Consider the following 24306-nt stretch of genomic DNA (forward strand, 5'->3'; position numbering starts at 1 on the left):
TTTTTGATATTTTGTAAACATCATAAGGTGAGTTCTGGTCTAAAGAGAACGAGCCGAGCTGCAGCTCCAGCTGGTGTGACCGCGTCAGAAGGACGATGACTGCCGGTGGAGAATCTGGCAGGGACGAGACTATTTCTGCTGATCTGCAGAGTCATCCTGCATGAACACCGTCCCATGGCTGTTATGCTTTGATGGATAGAGTAGTGTCGCAACCAGCATTTAATTTGACATATCCACCTGATGCAAAGTTGCCCAATTTACAGTCCCTGGTTTATTTTTGATTCAAATTTTACTATGGAGTTTTAACACAGGCTGGTGCTTGAATAAATTCACTTCACAGCCAAACAAAGAAAGCTGCCAGTGACCAGAAATGGAAAAACTGAAAACAGTTTCAATAAACTTCCCCTCTGGTGAGCTGCATAGCTCTTTGTATATTTTTCTGCATGTGGTCCTCAGTTAAAACAGTTCCCCTGCTTTAATGCCTCTTCCCTATTCCCCCACCGTTTGACTTCCTTTGGCAGGTATTTGACTTTGAGGTGTGTTTTCTGCCGTAGTAGCCGTCCAGTGTCAGTCTCCCCTCTCCTAATGCTTCCTTTAAAAAAGTAAAAAGAGAAGCACACCTGTGTGAGCAGCAGTCATCACGGTGCGGTGGAGACTCAAACGTGCGAGGATGAGTAAGCCCCTGAGCGATGCTGCTCACCACTTCTGAAGACAGATTCTGGTTTCACTCCGTTCTCATTTTTCTCGCTTGAATGCTTTTGAAGATTGAGCCGAGCGCTCAACGGATGTAAGAATGTGACGCAGACATTTTCCCCACATGACTAATCTCGGCTTTGGTGCTTAACAATTAGGGTCAGCAGACTAAGTCGTCTTTATCCAGGTGCACCACCAAAACTATGAGTGGGGCTTATTTTTTTAATTTATGACTCACGGGAAGTGGGCCTTATCGTCCTTTGAGCTGAAAGTGGGGAAATTACACACCTGTCAGTGACACCACTCTCACGTTCCCATTCAAGACACACCGATGAGTTCCAAAAGTCAAAAAAATCAAAACTCTATCAGCGTGACGCCCACAGTTGTCTCCAGATAACAGCAGCTCTGTAACCTTTTCACCTGTCAGTGGCTGCTGAGGATCTGCATTGTGACTGAAACTCAATCTGGGCGGCCGTTGCTCCCCAGGTGAAACCCTCCGTCACTGCTCATTCAACTTCGAATCATTAATCCTCGCCGTGTCCTGTGCATGTGACTCTCTTTCAGGAAGAATATCAAAGCATCTGCTGTGTGCCAGTACGCGTTCTCAGATGTCCAGAAGGTCTTTGAAGGGCCGTACATGGAAGTGCAGGACTCGAAGTGGAGGGAGTACACAGGGAAAGTTCCAGAGCCCAGACCGGGATCTGTATGTTGACTCTGTTAAATCTCTTTCAACCAGGGGTTTTCTATTTTTTTTTTCCACTCATTCCTGTCTTCCTTTTAGTGCATCACAGATCTGCACCGGTCCCACGGCATCAACTCATCTCGAGACCTGCCGGACAGCGTCCTCACCTTCGCCAGAAGGCACCCGCTGATGGCGAGCCAGGTGCACCCGATCGGCGTGCGCCCGCTCATGTTCAAGAGGAGCGTCAACTACGTGAAGATAGCCGTGCACAAGGAGCCGGCGCTCGACGGGAACATCTACACGGTGCTCTTTCTGGGAACAGGTGACTTCCTGCTGGCAGATGCCACAAGCTGAGGCAGACCTGGAGAGCATGCTCACACACATCACGAATCAAATGAATGAATGAATGAATGAATTCATGCTGAAGATGGCATAATCTGTCAAATGGAGACTTTGTTCACGTCACTTTAAATTTTTTTAAAATATGTTTGTGCCTCTTTGCGATGGAAAACATCTGGAGTTTTTGAAAAATAACTCGTACTAAAAAGCTACGATGCCATTAATAAAAGTCGCATGTGATATACTGATCAGAGCTGAATGGAAGCCATGGTGCTACACAGTAGTTTTCATGTAGCCCCCCGAGGGAAAATTAATTGCCCACCCTTGATTTGAGGTCTGATATATCGTGTTGTCGTGCCGTAGATACGTGTTATTGTTCATCAGTTCGTGAGAGCCACATTCCCCCTGCATTGCTTTGAGGGACACGCTAACTTTAGCGGCTATCAGCAGCTGTCAGCCTCGCTCGCCGTCTCGCCGTGGCGTGACGGGGGTCGTGTCTTCTCTTGCAGATGACGGATGGCTGCATAGAGCCGTGGAGGTTGACGGAGAGATGCACATCATCGAGGAGCTGCAGATGTTTAATGAACCGCAGCCCATTCAGAGCATGGTCATATCCTCCGCTCTGGTAATGTACAAGTGAAGTCACGCTCATAATGTGGTGTTAGAGGGGCATTTCTGCAGAAAACACAGCTGCATGTCAACAAATGGATGGATGGATGGATGGATGAGTGAAGCAAGAAGAGCAATGGGAGGGTCAAACAGAAAGACAAAAGTAAAACCAAATGGAATATATGAGTTAAAGATACACCATAAAATGATTGATTGCTTCAGAAAAAGACAGCAGCAGACAGAAAACCTTTAACCTTGTCAAGAAACATATCAACAAGGACTTCTACACACAGACAGGAAAATAAAAGTCAAACACAGCAACCTCAACTCAGTGGCAACAGAAATTACAAGTTATTGACTTCAGTCAGATAGTTCAACCTTTTCACTTCTGTTCTGTTATCAACAACATGATCTAGCATACTTCACAGAACTTTTCCACTCCTGAGCTTTTTCTACTGTCTAGAAAACTCAAAAACTTGCAGAAAGACATTTGTGACATTGGCTTTTCAGCGTCTTCAAATACGCAGTTATAACGAAAGAACTGCCAGATACTGAGAGTTGACCTGGAAAAAGAGAGACAGGAGCACTCAACGCATATTTTCTGACATTTCTACAGCCAAAATAATCAATCTAAAATCAAAATCAATCCAAATGAGAACACAGAATAAATCAATTGGTCTATAGTGCAAGTAAAACTGTGGAGTTAAACACATATTACTGAGTTTCTTTTGGTGATCAGGACTCAGAATCACCACTGCGCCGCGCTGAAGAGGAGTGAATGTCGTTATGACTCTCTTTTCCCCTTTGCAGAGGAGCGTCTACGTCGGCTCGCACTCCGGAGTGGTGCAGGTGCCGATGTCCACCTGTCAGAGGTACACGTCATGCTACGACTGTGTGTTCGCTCGGGACCCCTTCTGCGCCTGGGACGGGAAGGTGTGTGTGGAAATCGCTTCGCGTGCACAGAGGTGAGGGAAAACACACACCTGTGCTCTCAACTAAATTCACACGTGTGGGACAGAAATGGCGTTTCCAGCGTGGAGCACATGCAGACGCAGATGCAGAGTGTTTTCTGTGGAATGTGCAGAGCTTGTTGACGCAGCACAGGCGGCAAACAAGGGTTAGAGAGATTCAGCTAGAAGCAAACCAGACTTTAGTTTGGAGTGATAGATTTGCATTTCTGTCATACAGATCCTGAATATGGTTTTCTCTGCTCGTAATTTTCACACAAAATTTAATTTACCTCTAGTTATCTGTAAATTTATCCTTTTTTCTATCAAGGATATAAAAAATAATAATCCATTTTTTGTGTGTGTGTGCATCACGTGACCTTTTTAAGTCAATGTTTTTTTTTTCCGTTCTGCGCCCAACAGCGATATCTGAGCGTGATTAATTATTCAAGCGTTTTTTTCGTACCGCTCCAACCGAATTTCTGCGAAAGCAGGTCTAAGACAATTTGGCTGACCTGGATTTTGCTCATCGGCTTGGTTCGGCTCAGCGGGGGTTTCATCTGCAACGGGAAGGTTTGCATTTCAAATGAATGCTCGTCTGTTCATTAAAAAAAATAAATATTGGACATACCGGCAACATTTATGGGACTTTGCCTGCTCTTTCAGTAATATTTGCAAAGCCTCAAATTTATCCGCATGAATTAAAGGAAAAGCTAAAATAATATGTAAAGCTGAAATATTTATTTTTATTATTATTAAAATTACAACTTTTATACGGGGTGGATGGTTATATCTTTCACTGAGGCCACATGAAAAACTGGAACTGCAGTGGAAGCCACAGTTTATATTTATTTCTCATTTATAATATAAATTTACTCTTATATAAACAAACATTCATTCATATTAAAACACACATGGCTTTGAAAAGCTCTGCATCATTCCAGATCGTGTTTCTCTTTGTGCGTTTTGACAGGTAATGGTAATTCTCATTGTAATCTTCCAACACCGTGAACAGTATGCTCTTAATGGCAAAACCAAAAATCCAAAACACCAAAAATAAAGTCCTCAAGAAGAAGGAGGAAGCATGAAGAGACACTGGAAAGTTCAGATGCAGACTCCCAGAAACACACATACAGGCTAATTTCATCTTGAGTGTCCCAGACGGGTCAAATCGTGCCATAATGACCTTTAAATTCAAACTTCACCGTTATCACACTCAGATCCGTGCAGCAGAAACTCCTCGTGTCTTTTTTCCTCATCAGCTTATTCTTTTGGTTTGTTTTGACTCGTTTTAAGTCCATATAATCTCATGCAATCTGTGCACTGAGTGATTGCTTCTGCTTTTAGTTCCAGAACAATTTCAGCTTCAGCCGTTCTTCAGCATCAGAGTCATTCGAAATAAATTGACATTTCAGCTTTTTGAAATGGCAGTTCTTCAAAATGTCACTATATCAGTGTGTTTGTGATAGTACTCAGAAGCTGGAGCTACAGATGTGTGACAGGATGGGGAATCATATTGAGATTATACTGAAGAAGTCTGGAAGGGCACTGAGATGTATATGAGTGGAAAGCTTTCTGCTAGTTTTTGACTTCTTTTCAGTTACGAGAGCCAAATCTTACCAGCAGTCACAGGATTAGAGGTAAAACAGTTAATACTCATCTTTTAGATGGAGTTAGAATAAAACCTTGAATGTAGAAATAATTCTCTGGCTCCCGTTTGTGGGTTGATCCCAGTTTGCTGCCCTGTTTTGTGTGCGTCACCTTCATTAAAAGGCTTTCCTGCTTTAATAAAGGCCATATGCTAATTCTTGAACTTCATCTCTGCAGGTCAAACCTGACCCAGGATATCTTCAGAGGGGTCAGAGGCTGTAAGGAGAATTCAGGAAACGGTATGTATGATAATGCACTCACTGTAATTATATAATTCATCTCTGAGTCGAGATTTTGAGGTTAAAGAAAGTCCAGCAAATACTCTTCTTTCTACGTTTGAAAGCTTGATTTCATTTGGTGTATCGCTTCTTCCCCTTCCCCCCGAACCCCAGCGTACCCATTTTAATCAGTCGCTCCTCTTGCTGGAGGTCAGCCGGTGGGGCGTCTTGCTGTGGGTCTCACTTCACTTAAAGAGGATTATAAAATGTGACAGGAAATGATGTGAAGACAGCGCAGATCGCTCACCTGCGCTCCTGACCTCAGTGACCTCTCTCTCGTTCCCAATCCGTTTATCTTTCTCCGATCCGGCTCCTTCTCACGTCTCTTGTTCTTCCTTTCTGCCTCTCAGTGGTCCATCGGAGGCGTGCGGTGATGTCGGGTGACGACGTGCTGCTCCAGTGCGAACTGCGCTCCAACCTGGCGACCCCGCGCTGGACGCTCAACGGGAAGGAGCTGCAGGGGTACGGCCTCAGTTCGGGCTACCGCGTCGGCACAGACGGCCTGCTCATCATCGGCGCCCGCCCCCAGCAGAGCGGCTCCTACCGCTGCTTCGCCGTGGAGAACGCCGTCTCCGTGCTGGTTTATCTGTACACCGTGAGGGTCCACACCGACCCCTTCTTCCCCGTGGAGCCCACATCCACCACTGACCCCACCACGGCCTCCAGCCCGACCGCGTTCTCCACCGGCGGCCCGACCGAGCAGCCTTTGCCCTCCCCCCCGGCCCCGGTGCCCGTGGGGCCCGAGTTCCAGACCTACAAGCACATGGAGGCGGTCTACATCTCCCTGGTGGCGGTTCTCGGGGGGCTTTGCTTGGTGCTGACTGTGGTGTTGCTGTACATCAGCTTCTGCTCCAGACAGGCCTCTCAGGAGCGCAAGTTCTCCCATCAAGGCCTGCAGGTCCTGGGGGCCTCGGAGAGAAAGAGAAGCTCCCACCTGGAACTGAAAACCATCTCCAGCCACTGCAACGGCCGCCAGGGCCGCCGCTCCATCTCAGTGCCCACCTTCGGGGACTACGGGGACAGCTTCCTCCAGATAGTCCCGGGCGAGTGCCAGCTCTCGCCCTGCAAGACGCCTCCGCCGGCGCCCCCCCTTCCCATGCCGCCGCCGCTGCCCGACATGGACTACGCCAACGGGATGTCCGCCACTCTGCCCAGCGTGCTGAGGAAGATGAACGGGAACAGCTACGTGCTGCTGAGGCAGGCCGACCCCGAGGGCATGTCGCCGCTATACCACTCCTTCACAGAGGAGCTCAACAGGATCCTGGAGAAGAGAAAACACACGCAGCTCGACCTCCAGCCGGACGAGAGCTCCATCTAAGCATTGGTCCCCAGGTTATTTATTCCTACCCGTAGCTGTGGGGAGAACTGACCGACCGTTGTGTGATTGGCTGCTGTTATTTCCCCGGTGTCGCAGTCTGTACCCGATCTGAAATGTGAAGCCTCCTGTTTCTCCTCAGACGAACGGTCCCTGGTTTCATTTCAGTAGAAAACTCTGCATGGAGACTGTCATTCAACAAGTGGAGCTGTGAAAAACGTTTCTGTCGCCCTGATGTGTTACGAAGACGTTTTGGAGGGTCTGAAACGACACGGAGGGAAAACGCTGCAGACCGGTCGTGACGGTGCATCTTATGAAGTACGGAGGCGTTGAAGAGGTTCTGGTACCACGTAACGATGGATCTCTCCTGATCTTAAAGTGATACTCCGTCCAAAATGGAACTTTTGTTCGGAAATGAAATGTTGGAGAGTGTGAGGTATGTTTCTTTTCCCATTATGCATTATGAACACCCCCCCCCCCCCTTTTTTTCAAAGACACTAAATTGTGTAAAGCATACCAACAATAATTTTAACAGGTATGACATACTTCCCTTTTAAATATGGATCCCAACAGCAGCCACCAACAAAATGCTGGACTTCTGTCTTTAATTTTCTCTGATCTTAATCTTTGAACTGCGATCGTTTAATGTGTTTTATCCGGTGTGCTTGTCAAGTCGCTTTAAAGAACAGCTGCATTTACATGCTGGTGTTTTTATGGAGTGTCAGAATGGATTCAACCAACATGAGAATTAGAAAGCTGTTAGTGAACTGAAGCCGTCGGCAGCAGCATAATGAGCCTCTGTCGTGAGGCTGCTGGTGGAAGTTTCAGTGGTTTGAGGAAGAAGGATGGATGAGAAAATTCACATCTGTGTTACACAGTCTAGAAAAAAAAACAAATCCCACATTTTTATGCTTCGGGGATAAACTTTGCAGTCATTAATGATTAAATTAATGAGGCATGCTCATCATGGGCGCAGCAGCGTTTCAAATGAGCTGCATATCCATCTTTTCGGTTTTTTTCTTCTCAACAAACAAAAACTCGATTTTAAAAAATAAGTGCATCAGATGAATAATATTTTTGGTTTTTAACTACTTCGTAATGATTTGAACATGGAGACTTAATTCACCTTCTCGGGTCAGAATCTGAATCCTGCAAATGTTTTGGAATTTTTTAAAGATGAACAACAGCTTAATGTCGTTTTCAGATACGATTCAGACCAATAAAAACCCTGCAATAATCGTGATGTTCAGAAAAACACAATTTTTGATTGGAGTATCACTTTAAGATCTTCACACGGTGCATGAGAGCACAAAGTCAGTCATTTCACTGTATTTATTTAAAACTCCCCTTTCTTCATTCCCCTCATGTAAATAGCAATAATTGCCACTGTTGCAGCTGTTAGTTGCTGTGCGTGTTGTGCCGGTGCCAATGGACATCCCTCCAGTAAACCACTGTTTTCCTTCTTGAAGCTTTTTTTTTTTTTTTTTTTTTTTTTTTTTTTTTGCCTGGATGTGAGATGGGAGATAAATCTGTCAGAGAGGAAGCAGGTGTAGCCCATTAAAGGAGCAGCCAGCGTGAGGTCAGGTTGATTGATTTCACCGATCAGATTCACAGCTCAGGAGTCTGAGAGGAAACCACAACACTCACTAAAAATAAGATGACCGCACGCTTTAAAGGAAATACTCCAATTTGCCGTTTTCTATTTCTACACTTACATGTATTTAAGCTTCTTCTTTGTCCCACTGAAGCTCTATTTTTGGATGAACAATGGTTTTTTGTTTCAGACATCAAGAGAGTAGTGAAAAAGGATGAAAACAAACAAGAAGAAAGGTGTTTTTATCTGTCTCCTTAGTGACGGATGCTGATTTAGAAGCTGCTTTTGGCCAGTTTCCAGACGAGAGAGGAGGAGACCTTCACATGTGTCGGCAATGAAAGCAAACTCACTGGATTCCTGACATTAGTGCAATGGCACAACGACAAGAACTGCAGAGCTTGCAGTGTTTCCAAGGCAAGGTGATCAGCAGCGGGATTAAATATCAGCGCCGTGATTGACGAGTGAGTGCACGCATGACGTGGTTGAGGAGTTACGATCTGGACGCGTCTTTTCCTGCAGGGCCTTGACTGGGCTATTGGAGGTGACTTGCACCGGGCAGCGTTTGGCTCGCCGCCACAGCTGAAAGGACAGGAGCTTTCTGCTCAGTCTGCAGCAGGCGCGCTGCAGGTGGAAGCAGCTACAAAACGTTTGACCCGTGTGTCCTGGCCGGCCGTGCAGGAAACAGACGATGATACAAATAGACTGGAAAGAGTTTGCACTTGCAGGTTTTCAGACGTCCTCTCTCGTGGCTTTCACTGAGGATATTTTCCAGTCTGTGCAGAGTGATGGCGATGGAAAAGCCTCTGTTTGATCTGCAGAAATCTAATTTGCAGTAGGTTTAGTTTTTCTTTTCTGCACAATAGATGTCACTTTATGTATATACGACTGTGGGAAACAAAGCGAACAATGCTGAGGACAAACTGTACCAAAGTGTGGTCGAGTTTTCTCCCTTTGGTACAGTTCATAGCATCTCTTTCTGACATTTCTTCCATTTAAAGTATTGTGTTTTTGTTTTAGAAATAATAAAACTTTAAAACCCACTTACAGGTTTGCTTTTATGTGTATTTGGTTTGCTCCCATCCGGAGCAGTAAATTGAAAGTGTTGTCTGCTTGCTAAGAGTCTGTTCATCCATAATTCATTTAATAAAAACCTGTTTTTTTCCGTTAAACTTAAAAACTTGTTAGTGAACATCTTTTTATGAGTAACTGGATTGGAAATAATGACATTTATCAATCTTGGTTAATTCTGTGAGGATCTCCCTCCTGTATGTGACGCTGTGGTGAGGTGGATGGCACTGGTTTTTGTTCAGGGTTCAGGGAGTTTACATGTTATCCCTGTGATTTTATCTGAATGCTTTCCTCCCACTGTCCAAAAACATGCCCTTGAGGTTAACTGGGGAGTCTAAATTGCCCGTAGTGTGAGTGTGAGTGAGTGTGGTTCTCTGGACTGGTGACCTGTAAACGGTGTTTTCCCATAATCAGCTGTGATCTTCTCAAAAGTGACATTAAAAAATACAGGTATCTTCATCATCATCCCTGTTCTCATCCTTCACTGCCTTTTTGCTCTCTCTGTCTCATCACCTCTGTGTAACAGTATCATCTGTTCCTCCCTGCACCTGCAGTAACGATCTTTCAAGGTCCAAACGACCCCCTCATCAATTAGTGCCACTTATCCAAAGAGCACTTAAATTTGTAATTCCTTTAGATGTTAAAGTACAGATATCAGTATCTGTTATATTTCTTCCTGTTGCTTTTAGTGCACTAATGAAGTCTTTACATTAGTCTCTCCACTCTTGGACTTTAATGTCCTCACGGCGTTGAGAGGATCAGGAATCAGACGATCAGTTTAAATCTGTGTATGTTTGTAGCTTTTTGTAAGCTGGACTCAAAATTTCACTGCAACTTTAAAACCTCCTCTCAGTAGTTGCTGTACTCAGGTGTTTGTTCTGTTATCAGGTTGTGGCCATCCAGTCACAGAGGAATCACAAAGTCTTCCATGTTTTTAAATGCTTCCAGTTGCTTAGCTTCATCATCATACATGCAACTACATCAGACTGTCTGTATATTTCATGTAATTGTAATCACTTATGTTGTCTTTTTACCAGTACTTTGTTCAGTCATGTAAACTGTGACATTCATCCACTCGGTTCATCCTGGATCAGTTTTGGGCTGGATAGTTCTGTATCTCAAAGAATATTAGTTTGTAAAATAGTTCAGCCACCTTACATCGTCATATGACTGTTTTCCCTGTTTGTTAAGAAAAAAAAACTATTTGCCTTATATCATCAGTGTGAAAAGGAAAAAAAAAATCAGTGTCAAGAGCCCTGAGGGGAAGTCATGAAATAACATGCAGAGCATGTTCACACTGAGCCCTGTTCTCCAGACACCCGGTGTTTTTAGCTTGTGGCGGGTAGCAACCGCGCCGTCCTCCACCGGGAGCGGATCCCACAAGATCCCAGAGTCATTTACATACATGCACGAGTCTTGACAGGGGCAGGGGGTTAACACAAGCAGAGAGAGCGAGGAGGGCAGGGGGGGCGGCGGGGGTAAAAAATTACCATTTTCAGAGCAGGCTGTAACTTAGCAACAGCAACTTTATTTAGAGTCTTGAATGTCCTTGCATGGGTCAGTCTGCGCCGTTTCCCACTGGGGGGGGACGGGTGTGATGAGAGCACAGTGGTTGTGATATTGGTAATAGGTGCCATGGAGAAATTAATATGCAGGAAGTGAGCATGACACACCAGAAACACACATCCAGGGATGTTTCTGGATCTGCGCTGTCTTTTGAAAACGGCTAAAACAACCAACCTGGTTTAAAGGTCTGAGATGTTTGGAACAGTAGATTATCGTCCAAAGAAAAAATGGTTCTAAGAAATACAGTGCAAAATCCAAAATAGTATGGTGGACTGGATTGGAGCCTTATGCTTCAGACCCCTGAATTATCGTCTCTTTCTTCCATAAATCCATCTTTCATAGTGAACTCCAGCTGGACTGAGGATCAGTTCACACACACTGACAATCTAAAGTCACCTGTTGGGCCCACGTGCTTGTTTTCTGACTGTGGGAGGAAAGGAACGTGTATCAAATCTGTTGTGAGCTTTTAAAAGATCTTCAAGGTATCTGACAATGTGGCAGATTTGAAATAATTGCTGGTTTCTAAACAATGCGAGCAAAATAAAGTTTTCGAGAATGTTTGAGTTTTATGAGAAAATCGACAAGCTGGCATAAAGTATTGGTTCTAAAGTGCTTTAACCCACAAACAAATCCAAAGTGATGGCAGAAATTTGCCAGACATGGGAAAAAGTGTCCCCAGTAAGCTGGATTTCTAAAACAATTTGCTCCAGAGCAGGAAAATTAAATGCAAAATCAGCACAGTAAAACCAAAAAACTGTGAGGTATACTGGAGCATGAAAAGAGCTTGTCAGGAGGTGAAATGATGGTGGTAGAAAGTAGAAATCTTCTGGTTTCAGCCTTAGAAACAGGCAGTTTACTTTACAATCATCCTTCTAACTGATAACTTTCCAGCACTGATGATCCCAAGAAGACGAACACAGCCGGAGAGTTTGCTTAGAAAGAGGAAAATAAAAGACGTAAAGATGAGATCTTTTAACACTGATGTAGAAAATGTACCAAAAAATTACTCAGAGCAGAATGTGCACTTACGTTTCAGCTCTGTCGATTGTTTTTTTTTTTTTTTTAAACAAGTAATTGCTTGGAAAAGGCTAATTACTGTGTTCAGGGACATCACCCTTGTCTGAAAGAAATACTTGAAAGAAATCTGTGATGATTGAAAAAAATATTCACGATTGTAACAGCAGAGCTGCTGCAGAGCTCAGCTCCAGTCGCATCAACATCCTCTGCAGTCATGTCACTCCTCCACTGAAAAAAAAAAAAAAAAAAAAACTCTAACAGTTTAACCATTCCCTGTGGCCAGAATTATACTGTAAGTGCCAGCAGACTAGTATCCATTAATCAGTCCTGAGGGCCCCTTCACTTTCCCGCCTCGTAACTCTGCTCATTTGTATTCACGGGACGACCAGCGCTCTGTTGTATGTATCTGTTTTTATTGAAAATAACACTAAGGTCAACTCTGAATGCCTTTAGCAGTCAAAAATGATGAATTCAGAGAGGGAGAAAAAAGAAGAAAATGGGGGAACAGTTTGGCCGGCGTCCACCATGCTGAATGTGAACAAATGACTTACTGGGGGGAGTTTTCAGTTCCTGTTACGGCCCATCCAGAGGACGAGTCACACTTGAAGGTCAAAGGTTGTCCCTTAAGCTATCAAACAACCATCTGTCATGTTCATTTAAGCTCTGAATCATTTAGTGATGTTCAGCAAGGACACCTTCAAGCCTTATCAGTTTAAAATTGGATGACATGCACACACTCCCTGCCATGCGTCTTCAAAACGATGATACCTTCCTTCTCACAAATATTCCAAATCCTGGTAGATCAGTCGCCCTCAGCTCCACTGCACAAAGTTGTTCTCTGCTGAACTTTTTCTGAGAAGTAACACAGAGGGAAATCTAAATTTGAACATCAGGAACAGATTTTGCACATTTTTTTTTTTTATTGAATCAAACTCAGAAGTGCTGCAGAGTGCTGCATTCACTACACACACACACACACCTCCAAATAACAGTTATCTGCTTTTCAGAATGTCAGCTGAGGAGGATTCTATTGAAATGTGGCATTCAGAGTCTGCCAGCAGTGAGCACGGATTAGAAATATAACAATAGTATTTAAAATGACGTCATTAATTTACAGACATAGCTGAAAGAAAGAAAGAAAAAACTTCTTCAAGACAAACAGAAGACGACAGGTCATTTCTGGAAACGTCCATGAACGTTAACTGAAACTGTGTTCAGTCCTTCAGTGGTCTGATGAGGCCGATGGAGGGAGGCCGGTTGACGAATGGATGCCACTGGCCCTGGATGCTGGGGCTGTCCGTGTGCTGAGGTTTGCGGATCCGGATGATGTCCAGGCCAGACTGGTTGGACAGTTTGGTCAAAAGCTCTGAAATCTGTGCAGATGTCTTGTTTGTGACGATTTCTTCCCTCACGTTCCCATTTACTGCAAGAAGCAAAGGAGGAAATCATCAAGAGTGCGTGAAACAGGAAAAATACAGTGTTATACTGCCCCCTACAGCATCTCAGGGAGTGTTTGACACTTGACATGTTTGGTCCCATTAAAATGGACCCTGGTGTGATAACTGTGTCAGTTCAGGCCATCTGTGGAAGTGAGAAAGCTGCCATCTGAACCCTGGTGCATTCCAAATGAGCACACTGAGGCAGTCAGAAATGCAACGTCTCAATGAGGGTTTAAAGAACACAGGCGCCATGAACAACCATGAAATTTAACAAAACATGACAACAGAGAACTGCAGTTTGGCTCTGGTGTCTGGAATAAACACTTAAGTCATGGATACTCACAGTACTCTGCAACTATTTTAGGTATCCTGCGTGGCTGAGGAGACACATACACAACAGTTCCAGGATTTTTCTTTGCATAATCCACCACTCCCTCCTCAATAAAGTCTCTGAAAAACAAGAAGAAAAGTGTTTCCTGTAAGTAGCATCACAGCAGTACAGATTATTGTCCTCTCTCTCTGTCTCTCTGTGTTTGTCCTGTGATAAACTGGAAACCTGTCCAGGGTGTGTTTAGCTGGAATTAGCTCAAGCACCCAAGAACGCTGAACAGGACAACGTGGAACAGAAGATGGATACAAAACAAGTATAAAATTGTAAAATAAACAAAAAAAAATTTAAAAGAAAGAGAAGCAAATCTAAAATAAAAGATGTGCACAGTGAAAAAGCCAAGCAAAAAAAAAAAAACAATTAAAATCTGTCACAGACAAGACAAACAAACAAACAAAACAACAACATTAATATACATAATCAATGAATGCAAGCTGCAAACAGGAAGCACAACTACAGAAAGACCCATACACATCACAGACACACAAACAACATCAACATAAAGGCCCAAAATAAACTGAGAGGCACAAAAAGCCCCCAAAACAGAAAATGGCACAAAAGACAAACACAAGCAAATAAAAAGGAGATAGAAGTCACCTTTGGGGGGGGGGGGGGGGGGGGGGGGGGGGAACACTAGCAATTTGACACATCTACAACCACACAAGTGACAGAGGTGCCCCACCGATTGCGCTGTGCAAATCAGGGATTCTCGCTTTGCTCAAGCATTGACCAAAGGCGAAATTAGATTACTGAATTATATTCATAGTTAAAATACTATTGACACAATAGGAATGTTTTCGAAAAAAATCACTCAGTAAGTGTATTTATTATTGCTCAAGCTCAGTTAAAAACATAATCATGTTAAGAATTATGACTGCTTTACAGAATCCCCCGTTTTTTCTCACAGATCGTGCACTGCATGCATACCCTGCTAGTGATCTCATTGCATCGCTGGTTGGTCGTTTACCTGATTCCCAGTGAGCTCTGGGCGTTTTTGGAGAAGATGATGGAGACTCTCTTCAGCTGACACACGTAACGACCCACACCGTTCTGAAGAACGCTCTTCAGGAAGCGACTCGGCGTCCCTCTGGAAGTCATCCTTCAGCTGGCGGCTAAAAAAATGCCTATGATCTGCCGTCAAACTGTTTGGGTGAAAAAATAAATCAGATAAAGAGATGAAACCGAAGAAAACTATCAGAGGACGATATGACGGGCACGCACACCGCGCAGTCCGCCTTGAATACGATCCGGAGTGAAACACCAAACCCATGGCAAATCCGAACAAAATCATTTTGAAAAGATCCACTCGTACAAAAATCTTATCATACGAAAATTGGATGTTAATTTTGGCTTTTTTAAGTAAATCTGTGAAAATCTTTAGTAATTTAATTTTGTAAATAGAATTTCCCTTCTAGTTTTAACACAACGTGTTTCACACGGACTTGTTTTGAAACCGTACCGAAAAGCCCGGGTCACACATTGGAGCACATTGGGGTGAAAATGACGAGCAGATAAAAACAAAAAGGTAATTTTTTTATGTTTTCAGTTGTGTAAATTGTCTCTGCTTTAAATGGCGTTCATACTATTCTCATTGGGTTTTTTTAATGTACCGTCTGTCTAAAAGCTCTGACACAGTTATTTGTCTCCTGTAGGTCACCCAAGCTAAACTCTGCAGCTTTGTGACTCAAAATGATGTTTCCTTTTTTGTGTTATCCTATCTTTTGCAGGCTAAATGTGCTAACCAGATAACCAATGTGGGGAGGCTTTCTGCTGAGGGGCTCCACCTGCCTTCTCCAGGTGGCTGCCCCGAGGTTTCTCCCCCACCACCATGTTTCATCTGCTTGTTTGAGAGTCCTCCACAAACCACCTGATCAGGCCAGTCGGCTCTGTGCAAAGGTCTACATCTCACCTCCCAGCGGAACCAGAGGTTATAAGAAGGACTCCAAATCCACTGTAGAGTTTCCTGGAACTCCCATCACAGTCACAGATATCAAACAGTACATCCGGTCCAAAGACATCCAGTTCCATGATGGCTACAGCTGCCTCCACATCCCCAGCATCTTCGTCAACGTGGCCTCCAGGAAGGACAGCTTCTCCCTGTTCGTGGACAAAACCACCGGGCAGTTTCTGTGCAAAGACACGCTGGTGGAAGGCAGCTGGGAGGACCTTCAGGACTGCCTGGAGGTGATGCAGAAGGAGGAACAGGACTTCCTGAGCCCCCAGGTGCTGCTGGGGTATCCAGAGAGCATGGAGGAGCAGGAGGAGAGGGAGAGGGAGCTGATGGAGGTGCAGAGGATCTGGTCCAGCTCGGTGGTCTTTAGTGACCTGCCAGAGGATGAAGCTCAGCTCATTAAAGCCATGTTCCAGGTAATCTCCAAAGAACAACTCAAGTAACTCATGATAATATAATAATCCCCCTGGGGAAAACAAGGTATTTGTGTGTGTTGTTTTCATGGCATCACTACCATAGACTGTTTATTTGTATGCCGGTATTACATTCCTAATACCGTCAATGATCAGTACACAGGCTTAAATTTACTTGCCATACAAAAGTGTAGAAGATAAGGCTCATGGGCCAAAACTGGTCCACAAAAGGCTCCAGTTCAGCCTGCTAAACCACCAAACAAATAGTAAAAGTTTCAAAGTAAACATTGATTTTTTTTTTTTTAAAGCAAATTTAAGATTAGCAGATCTGAGTTGAGATATTAGTCATGCTGCCATCAAAGCTTGCTACCTTGTTGCTATTAAGGTGGGTTTGCAAAACAAGCATAATGCAACACTCACTTCTTGACATTTCAATCAATTTTGCACCAGAACGTATGATTAAAACTGGGTTTATGTTGAGACTGCTGTCATTTTCTGTAATGACGGTTTGCTTTTGTGGAAAAGTAGACACTTCCATCAAATATACTTTGCACCACAACAACAACAAAAAAAAAACATTGAAATTTAAATTTAAAGGTTATTGTTTCACTCTTTTACTGCTGTGGCCCACTCAAGATAAAATTGGGCTGTATGTCATAGCATGTATGTATATCAACTGAAATGAGTTTGACACCACTGCTCAGTTATATCAAATCATGGATTGCGTCAAGTGTTTTTTTTTTTTTCTTTTGAGTGTTGAACTCGACAGGAAATATAATGGTGTGATTCAGTTTTTCTGGATTTTTTTCTCCTTGACAAAGGTTCTCTGGTTGTCAGTGTTTTCAGAATGGAATGATTCAAATATCATTGGCATGAGAGACCAAAGGGATTCTGCTTTTGTTGATCAGCTAGTGCCATCATGGTGGCATTGCCACGTGGGAATGTTTCTGCAACACAGATGTTTAAAGGTCATGGGGGCGTTGTGTGTACGCTACATGTATTTTAATCTTGATGAGAGAATCTTTTATGGTTCAGCCCATAAGACTCCTTGAGGCTGATTTTAGTAAAAATGCCATTTCTCAAGATTTTTAATTCATGTTCTGTTTCAGATCACAAAGGTATCGAATGTAACCCTGAAGAAGTTTGGTGTGAGACTCTTCAAGCCCACAAAAAGTCTGGTTTTCCCCTGGTTCGGTGGACCCGAGTCCTCCTTAAAGGGCCTTAAGCTTCTGTCGGCACAAGGAACAGAAACAGACAAAGTACTTTATAATGAAGCGACAGTTCCCAAGTCCAGCTCCTATTACAATCTGTTTGGCCTCCCCCTCGTGGGCCGGATGGACTCGGAGGTGGTGGTGACCGGTCACGAGCTGGACGCCCTGGCTGTGCATCAGGCCACAGGACTCCCCAGTGTGGCCCTGCCTCGAGGGGTCAGCTGCCTCCCGCCCGTCCTGCTGCCCTACCTGGAGCAGTTCAAGCGGGTGACGCTGTGGCTCGGAGGAGACATCCGCTCCTGGGAGGCCTCCAAGATCTTCTCCCGCAAGCTGGGACTGAGGCGATGCTGGCTGGTGCGGCCCGGGGAGTACCGGCCGAGCCCGGTGGAGGCGCTGGCCCGCGGCAAGAACCTGAGTCACATCCTCAAAGCGTCGATCCCAGCCGCCCACAAGTCGATCGTATCCTTCAAGCAGCTCAGAGAAGACGTGTACGGAGAGCTGGTCAACACAGATCAGGTGGCTGGAGTGAAGTGGACGAGGTTTCCGGAGCTCAACAGGATCCTGAAGGGACATCGCAAAGGAGAACTGACAGTCTTCACAGGTACTGTGTCTTTATTATTATTACTAACTTTAAGAACCAGGGTGGGCATTATGGGGTTTGTTTGTTTTTTTTTTTCCTCAAGAAAATCAAAAATGAATAAATTATGATGCTTTTTACTTTTTCAGTCTATGTTTAAACAAACCTTTCTGAGAAACAGAGGTCTACAGATTTCCAGTGCCGGAGAATGCAGTGGATTTCTGTTGATATGAACCTTTTCTGTGTGTTGATGTGCAACTCCCTGACTCTGATCCTCTGTTCACCAGGCCCCACGGGAAGCGGGAAGACCACCTTCATCAGTGAGCTGGCCCTGGACCTGTGCATGCAGGGCGTGAACACACTGTGGGGCAGCTTTGAGATCAACAACGTGCGGCTGGCTAAAATCATGCTGACGCAGTTCGCCATGCAGCGGCTGGAGGAAGACCTGGAGCGCTACGACTTCTGGGCGGACAAGTTTGAGGAGCTGCCTCTTTACTTCATGACTTTCCACGGCCAGCAGAATATCAAGTGAGTGTGGAGGAATCCACCCGGTTTGTCCTTTCTGTCAGCGGCGGCACTCAGTCTGACACACTCCTCTGTTTGGGCTTCAGGACAGTGCTGGACACAATGCAACACGCGGTTTACCTTTATGATATCAACCACGTCATCATCGATAATCTGCAGTTCATGATGGGACAAGAAAACCTTTCCGTAGACAAGTGAGTAGAAGTTACCAACAGAACTATACAATAATTGTTTTTAAATGGCTGTTTGGTATTTATAAGCACATGCGTTTCATTTTTTTAATGTAATCCAGGTTTGCCGTCCAGGACCACATCATCGGGGTGTTCAGAAAGTTTGCGACCAACAGCTGCTGCCATGTCACTCTGATCATTCACCCGAGGAAGGAGGAGGACGACCGGGAACTGCAGACTGCTTCTATCTTTGGTTCTGCGAAGGTCAGGCTGGAAAATGTTTCCTGAAAAAACACATTTTGGTAGCAGCAGACGAGCTGCATGCAGTAAACCAAGTGTTTTTCAGTTCATCTGATACGCAAACATTCACACAGTTATTAAAATCTGCGTTCGATTTAGAAACATTGAAAATGTTTTTAAGATGTGGAAGGAAACCGTAGAACCCTTCATCTAGAATCAGTCAGGAAAAAATCAGTGTTGAAGGTTAACCGTTTAAAGAAATTCCCTTTGAGATTATTCAAGTGTTTTCTATTGTAAGGTGGATATTACTGACAAAACGATGCACCTTCACATCAACTTGTTGTCTTCTGCTACTTCAGTGTAGTTTTTATTGCATCAAATGCACCTTTCAGTGTGGTTTTTAGAGTTTAACCTTGAAGGTAATGCTCTCCTGTGTAAAAGTAAACGTAATGCCTCTTTTCTTTGCATGGGATTTTTCATGTTATGTTTTTGTTTCTCACATGATGGGAAAGTGTCGGTGGTGTGAGTGAGACCCGTGTTCCTCTCTAACGCCTCGCAGGCCAGCCAAGAGGCCGACAACGTGCTCATCCTGCAGGAGAAGAAGATGGTGACGTGTCCCGGCCGCAGGTCGCTGCAGGTCACCAAGAACCGCTTCGACGGAGACGTGGGCATCTTCCCGCTGGACTTCATCAAGTCCTCGCTCACCTTCGCGACTCCCCTCAAAGGCAAGCACAAGCTGAGGAAGGTCGCGGCGAAGCCGGAGGGCGAGGGCGAGGCCGAGGAGGCGGAGGGGAACGCCGCCACGTCCAAGAAGGACGACGTTAAAAAGGAGAAAACGGCCAAAGCTCCAAAAAGCCAGCGGACTGCAAAGAGCGCCTCAGGCGTACATGAAACCGCCCAGAAGTGATGAAGAGTGTGAGTTGAAGGGAGTGTGAGTCGCTTTCTCTGTTGATCAGGGATCACATGGAATGTTACTTTTCTGTCTGAGCCGCTGATAAGCTCAACAGAAACCGACAGGCTACGCACCAAAAAGCAAGGAAGTTTGTGTTTGTAGATAAAGACAAGTAGTTCTTGAAAAGAAATCCACATGATTGTGGTTTGTGATGAAGCTTTTTTACAATCCAAGTGGACTGAACAAAGGATGTCAAAACCAGAATGTGAAAGAACAAAGCGTTAAACTCCTGTTTAGGCTTTAAAGCGTTTCTGTGCGTTAGGACTGATTCCTCCGTTAAAACTGCTGCAGTTTCTAATCCACTGTGACCCCAGCTGCTTGTTCCAGTCCTGCTGGTCTGTGTTTCAAAATGACACTGGTGTTTTCTGCTTGTTCTCCTCAGGCTGTAAGCAGCCGCCGCTGTCAGTGTTTAACCTTTTTACTCATAACCAGAACCCATACATACAGTGTATAATGTCTATTAAACTAAAGCAACCAAGAGAAAGCAGAAACCTATAGAGCTTTACCTTCAGTAATCCTGTAGTTACTCCTGTGGCCACTACTGACTTTTTCTACAGTGTTTTATCAAATAAGCTGCCTTTAAAACCCAAAAAAAAAAAAAGTAAAATACTTCTGATACACATTTTGTTGTGGTTTTGTGTGTGATCTATAGGGGGCAGTATAAGCCAAGCCTTCTATGAACCTTTGTCCAGCTGAGAAACACTGAAGCAGATTCCAGCTGATTGAGTGGAGGCACATGTCACCTGTCAGTCACATGGCAGGTACACACACACAAACACACACCACTGCACCTGGATTTTGAATATGTATTTCTGTACTTTGTATTTTTTTCCCATGTAGAGGGAGAACATGCAAACTCTAACCAAAGCTTTCAAAGCCTATTTTGCAGCAAAAATTACTGCATTTAAAAAAAGAAAGCTTTTAAATGTCAGTGTGAACATCTGGATCTCATGTCTCCTGAGTTTCAGGTGGATCAAGCTGTAGATGTTTTATATTTTGAGGCAGTTAACAGCTTATCAAACGTCAGTGACTGAACTGTCCCTGGTTTGTGTGTGTGTGCGCTCAGCCTTCACACGGTTATGAGAGTATGAAGAGGAAATAGAAAAGTGATTGATGGCTGTTGGCTTGGAGATCAAGAGGTTACAGGCTTCCTTTAGCCTCCCCGCTGTGAGCGAGCGCCACTTCCTTTGAACACAGTCAGTCACGTGAGATCAAATTACTTATTAACGTTAACGAGGCGGCGAGGATCTGCAGGTTTGAGCACACCTGTCTCATCCCGCTCGCAGCATCGGGTTACACCATCCATTATTCAGAGGGAGTGACTTTTGATAAATGCAAAGTGTTTGAAAACATCTCCGCATGAATATTTCATGGCGGGAATCGATGGCGGCGGCGTGGCGTTGCACTGCGAGTCAGCAGCTCGGAGCAGTGAGGCCGTCGCCGGACAGCAGCCGGATGCAGAGCTATGCTTCATCACAGCCGCTGCAAACCCCAGTGAATTTTAGATTTATGACGGAACAGAAGCGGCCCGGTGCGCAGAATGTGAAAGTGCCCGCGTGGTTTATGTCAAGGCCTTGGATGATTTGCAGCCATAACTGGGAATCAGACTTTTTCAGGACTTCTTGGGATTTTTAGACGTGTGATTTCTGATTAAGACGAAATCCTCCACCTTTTACTTTTCAATCATTGATCCTCAGAGCTGACGAGGTAATTCTACATAAGAAAAAGTGATCAGTCCATTGATCTGATACCTCATATCTTTAGAGTTCCGATAAAATCACTTCTTTTCAGCTGCGTCTTTCAGAGTTTGTCTGGCGTTTGCTGCCATCTGTCTCTCCGTGTCTTGGCCGCCCGGTGTGGACACGGCAGACTGTGGGGCCTCTCTGTCTGCCTCTGATTCCTCTGCTGGCTCCGTCTCCGGCAGACCGGTCCAGGGAGGCTCACGGCACCGGACTCGGCTTACAAATGGTATGTGGGACCCCGAGCTGCTTGGATCGGCGAAGCGGCGAAATGTTGTTGCAAACCGCAGGAATAAGCCCTTTGTGTATTTGATCAACGTAAACCATCGCAGATGAGATGGCAGGAGGGAGACAGTTCCTGTACAGATGTGAGGATATCCAGTTGTTTTCCTTTTTCCTCCGACTCTACGTGTTGTTTTTCCATGATGGCTCCAGGCTGTGTGCAGTGCGGACCCGGCTGTCCCTGGGACTGTGGGAAATGGCTTCTGGGGCCCGTGAATGGGACTCTTTGTGTTTCAGGCATTACTTCATGCAGATGATGGCAGCTTCGTCTCCTGCCAGCTCTCCAGAGGACGCAAAAATTACAACAAATGGCATGGATGCAAGGAGACATCTGCACGCACCGTTTCAGCCATGTTTTTCTTCATGGTGTACGGAGCTTCATCCAAATCCTTCCCTCAGGGGTAGAAAAAAAAAAAAAAAAAAAAAAAACTAACAGTATTTTGGCCAGTTCCGTGTAAACTATCATCACTTTGAAAATGTTGCAGTGTGCACCAATAGAGAGGTTAATTTTGGATCAGGGAAGTTCTTTACTTCTCTATTAAATCACATTCAACCACAGCAACAACATTGCAATCTGTTGCTGTTCAGATGTTCAGATATCCTGTTGATTATTGAGCTTTCAGAAGTCTTAATAAATCAGTCTGTTTGCTCACATCGCAGGCCCACGCTGGACATTTGATTCTTTACTTTTCTTTCCAATGGCCGACACTCATCAGAGCTTTGCATGCCTATTTAAATAGTTTCCATGTGGAAAGAGGAAGAGATGAAACGACTTGAGTTATGCATCTTTAAATCAACACAAAAACAAACAGCGCTGAGACCAAAGGAATTCCTCCTCGTCAAAACTTCATCAAACCGAGCAGAGAAAAGATGTTTCAGCTGCTGATAAAAACGTCTTTAATCCCACCAGATCTGCTGAAAGCATCGCCGTCGTGCTTCGGTGAACTTGGGTTCTCCGTCCACAAACATTTAGGAAGGAGTTCCCACATGAAACGCCATCTGCTCGCTTTGCTCTCTGCTCCATTAGCGGCCGTTTATTAGGACAACTCTCCGGCCGAGTCTGGAGGTAGTTTCAGGAGCTTCAGCCGTGATGAGAGTCGTGTTTTCATGGGAGAGAGCTCTCTTTTTGAAACGTTTCTTCGTTTTTTAAGTTGGAAACTGGGATCCAGCCCAGGATCACTACACCTTACATCTCTGTCCTCCTCTCATAAGTTATTCCACTGATTTTAATTCCAAAACGTTCAGGAGCACGAGGCACTCGCTTCATTTCTCTGCGTATGAGAACACGCTGAAGAAACACGCTGCTGCTAGGAGGCAGACCAGAGGCCCTCTGAGACTTAAAGCAGATTCAAGATGCTCCTACTGGCCCCTTAATGTCAGGATGTGAGGACTGTGGGGGGGGTTTACTCTGCCGAACTCACGTGCACGCAGCACGTTTGACCCACATTGCCCAGCATGCCTGCTGCTGCTCTGTATATTAATAATCGTGTGCACATCCTGCTCTGTGCTCCAGCCAGAAAAAGACTCATTTTTTCAGCTCATTATATGAAACTGTTCTGCACTTTTGTCTTGAACAATATTTTTCTGAACTCATAAAAGGCCACGAGCCGGCGCTTTATGTTCTAAGCCGGTTTTGACCTTTGACCTTGCTGAGGTGAGCTGATGGTGAAGTGTCCCCCGTGTGTCGCCGCTCACCGCTGTTCCAGTCGGCGCACCTCGTGGACCACACGGGGGGACGCCGCGTCGCAGGAGCCGAACCGTCACGCCCATCCACGCCTGCCGACCGAGCCTCACTGTAAACGCCGCTGCTCCTCTGGCCAAGTCAGGCTTTTTAAAAACAGCTTTTCAGAAGCAGCAGTGAGCCTGGGGCGATCAGTTATGTAACGCCTAAATCTGGCCAAAGAGAACGCCGAGGGGCTTAATCTGCACTGGCACCGTGTGTGTCCAGCCTGCAGAGAGTGGACCATCTCACATGGTCGCTCTGGCTCTTTTAAACACTGGAAACCCTTTAAAGGTGGGCGGGGATGGAGATGGGAGGGGACTAGACAGGCGAGCTGTTAAATGGGGCCTTAAGTGGAACGCATCCCTGGTTTTAATGAGTGAAGGGGCCCAGTTCTTCAGCAGCAAGTGCTCAGAGTAAAGCGCCCCACTTCAGGGGACAAGCGCGAATTCTGGCAAAGCTCCAGCACCTCACACCAGACTTTTTTTTTTTTTTTTTTTTTTTCTAATTTGTTCTGAAAGCTAGAGGGAGTCTGCGACGCCTCTACCCAGCAGCCAACCAGGCAAACTCCACGGCCGCGGCCAAAGAAAGTGGCCATTCACGCTCAAATTAGCCCACTGCATGGCCGCCTTCAAAGGAGACCCCTCTCTGCCTAATCTTCTCAGACTGTGTGCACACACACACACACACACACACACACACTCACACACTCACAGACTGTCTGCTTCATGGGCGCCTGGATGCTGGAAACCACAGCGGTTAATTGAAGCATTATCAGAAAAGGCACGGGCAGTTAAGCTGATTGATGGTCTGCTGTCCTCTATCAAGACAGATATGAAAATAAGGCCAAGCAGCACGGAGCATGTATGAAATCAGCATTTCATCTTCAAGTTTGTTTGCGTCTGTTGGATATTTCTTTAGTACGATGCCAAAAATGTTCA

At 45.0% G+C, this 24306-nt stretch overlaps 3 protein-coding genes across 3 annotated transcripts in view; 2 read left to right on the top strand and 1 right to left on the bottom strand.

Moving 5' to 3' along the window:
* sema4gb (sema domain, immunoglobulin domain (Ig), transmembrane domain (TM) and short cytoplasmic domain, (semaphorin) 4Gb) overlaps nucleotides 1-9641 on the top strand; it is a 35672-nt gene extending 26031 nt beyond the window's left edge. The window contains exons 10-15 of the mRNA XM_030097428.1: nucleotides 1258-1396; nucleotides 1475-1697; nucleotides 2224-2339; nucleotides 3134-3288; nucleotides 5098-5159; nucleotides 5549-9641. Of these exons, the coding sequence (XP_029953288.1) occupies nucleotides 1258-1396; nucleotides 1475-1697; nucleotides 2224-2339; nucleotides 3134-3288; nucleotides 5098-5159; nucleotides 5549-6516 (1663 nt within the window). The 3' untranslated portion in view covers nucleotides 6517-9641. The remainder of the gene's footprint in view (nucleotides 1-1257; nucleotides 1397-1474; nucleotides 1698-2223; nucleotides 2340-3133; nucleotides 3289-5097; nucleotides 5160-5548) is intronic.
* Nucleotides 9642-12149: 2508 nt separating this feature from the next.
* mrpl43 (mitochondrial ribosomal protein L43) lies at nucleotides 12150-14839 on the bottom strand. The gene is made up of 3 exons (XM_030097431.1): nucleotides 14553-14839; nucleotides 13541-13647; nucleotides 12150-13181 (listed from the first exon to the last, which is right to left on the bottom strand). The coding sequence occupies exons 1-3, from the start codon at nucleotides 14681-14683 to the stop codon at nucleotides 12973-12975; spliced, it is 447 nt and encodes a 148-aa protein (XP_029953291.1). The 5' UTR covers nucleotides 14684-14839; the 3' UTR covers nucleotides 12150-12972.
* Nucleotides 14840-15039: 200 nt separating this feature from the next.
* On the top strand, nucleotides 15040-20204 carry twnk (twinkle mtDNA helicase). The gene is made up of 7 exons (XM_030098959.1): nucleotides 15040-15110; nucleotides 15313-15952; nucleotides 17059-17761; nucleotides 18025-18265; nucleotides 18349-18456; nucleotides 18555-18696; nucleotides 19232-20204. The coding sequence occupies exons 2-7, from the start codon at nucleotides 15338-15340 to the stop codon at nucleotides 19577-19579; spliced, it is 2157 nt and encodes a 718-aa protein (XP_029954819.1). The 5' UTR covers nucleotides 15040-15110; nucleotides 15313-15337; the 3' UTR covers nucleotides 19580-20204.
* Nucleotides 20205-24306: the final 4102 nt, after the last annotated feature.

This window comes from Salarias fasciatus, chromosome 8 (assembly GCF_902148845.1).
Source record: "Salarias fasciatus chromosome 8, fSalaFa1.1, whole genome shotgun sequence".
In the NCBI taxonomy this organism is placed as follows: Eukaryota; Metazoa; Chordata; class Actinopteri; order Blenniiformes; family Blenniidae; genus Salarias; species Salarias fasciatus.

What these genes read in the sequence shown, in the direction of transcription:
- mrpl43 (XM_030097431.1), bottom strand. Translation starts at nt 14,683, where the DNA reads ATGACTTCCAGAGGGACGCCGAGTCGCTTCCTGAAGAGCGTTCTTCAG. An exon ending in CAGAGCTCACTGGGAATCAG is followed by an intron (nt 13,648 to 14,552) that starts GTAAACGACCAA and finishes CTTGTTTTTCAG; the next exon opens with AGACTTTATTGAGGAGGGAG. An exon ending in TAAAATAGTTGCAGAGTACT is followed by an intron (nt 13,182 to 13,540) that starts GTGAGTATCCAT and finishes TGCTTCTTGCAG; the next exon opens with TAAATGGGAACGTGAGGGAA.
- twnk (XM_030098959.1), top strand. Translation starts at nt 15,338, where the DNA reads ATGTGGGGAGGCTTTCTGCTGAGGGGCTCCACCTGCCTTCTCCAGGTG. An exon ending in AGAACTGACAGTCTTCACAG is followed by an intron (nt 17,762 to 18,024) that starts GTACTGTGTCTT and finishes TCTGTTCACCAG; the next exon opens with GCCCCACGGGAAGCGGGAAG. An exon ending in CACGGCCAGCAGAATATCAA is followed by an intron (nt 18,266 to 18,348) that starts GTGAGTGTGGAG and finishes TTTGGGCTTCAG; the next exon opens with GACAGTGCTGGACACAATGC.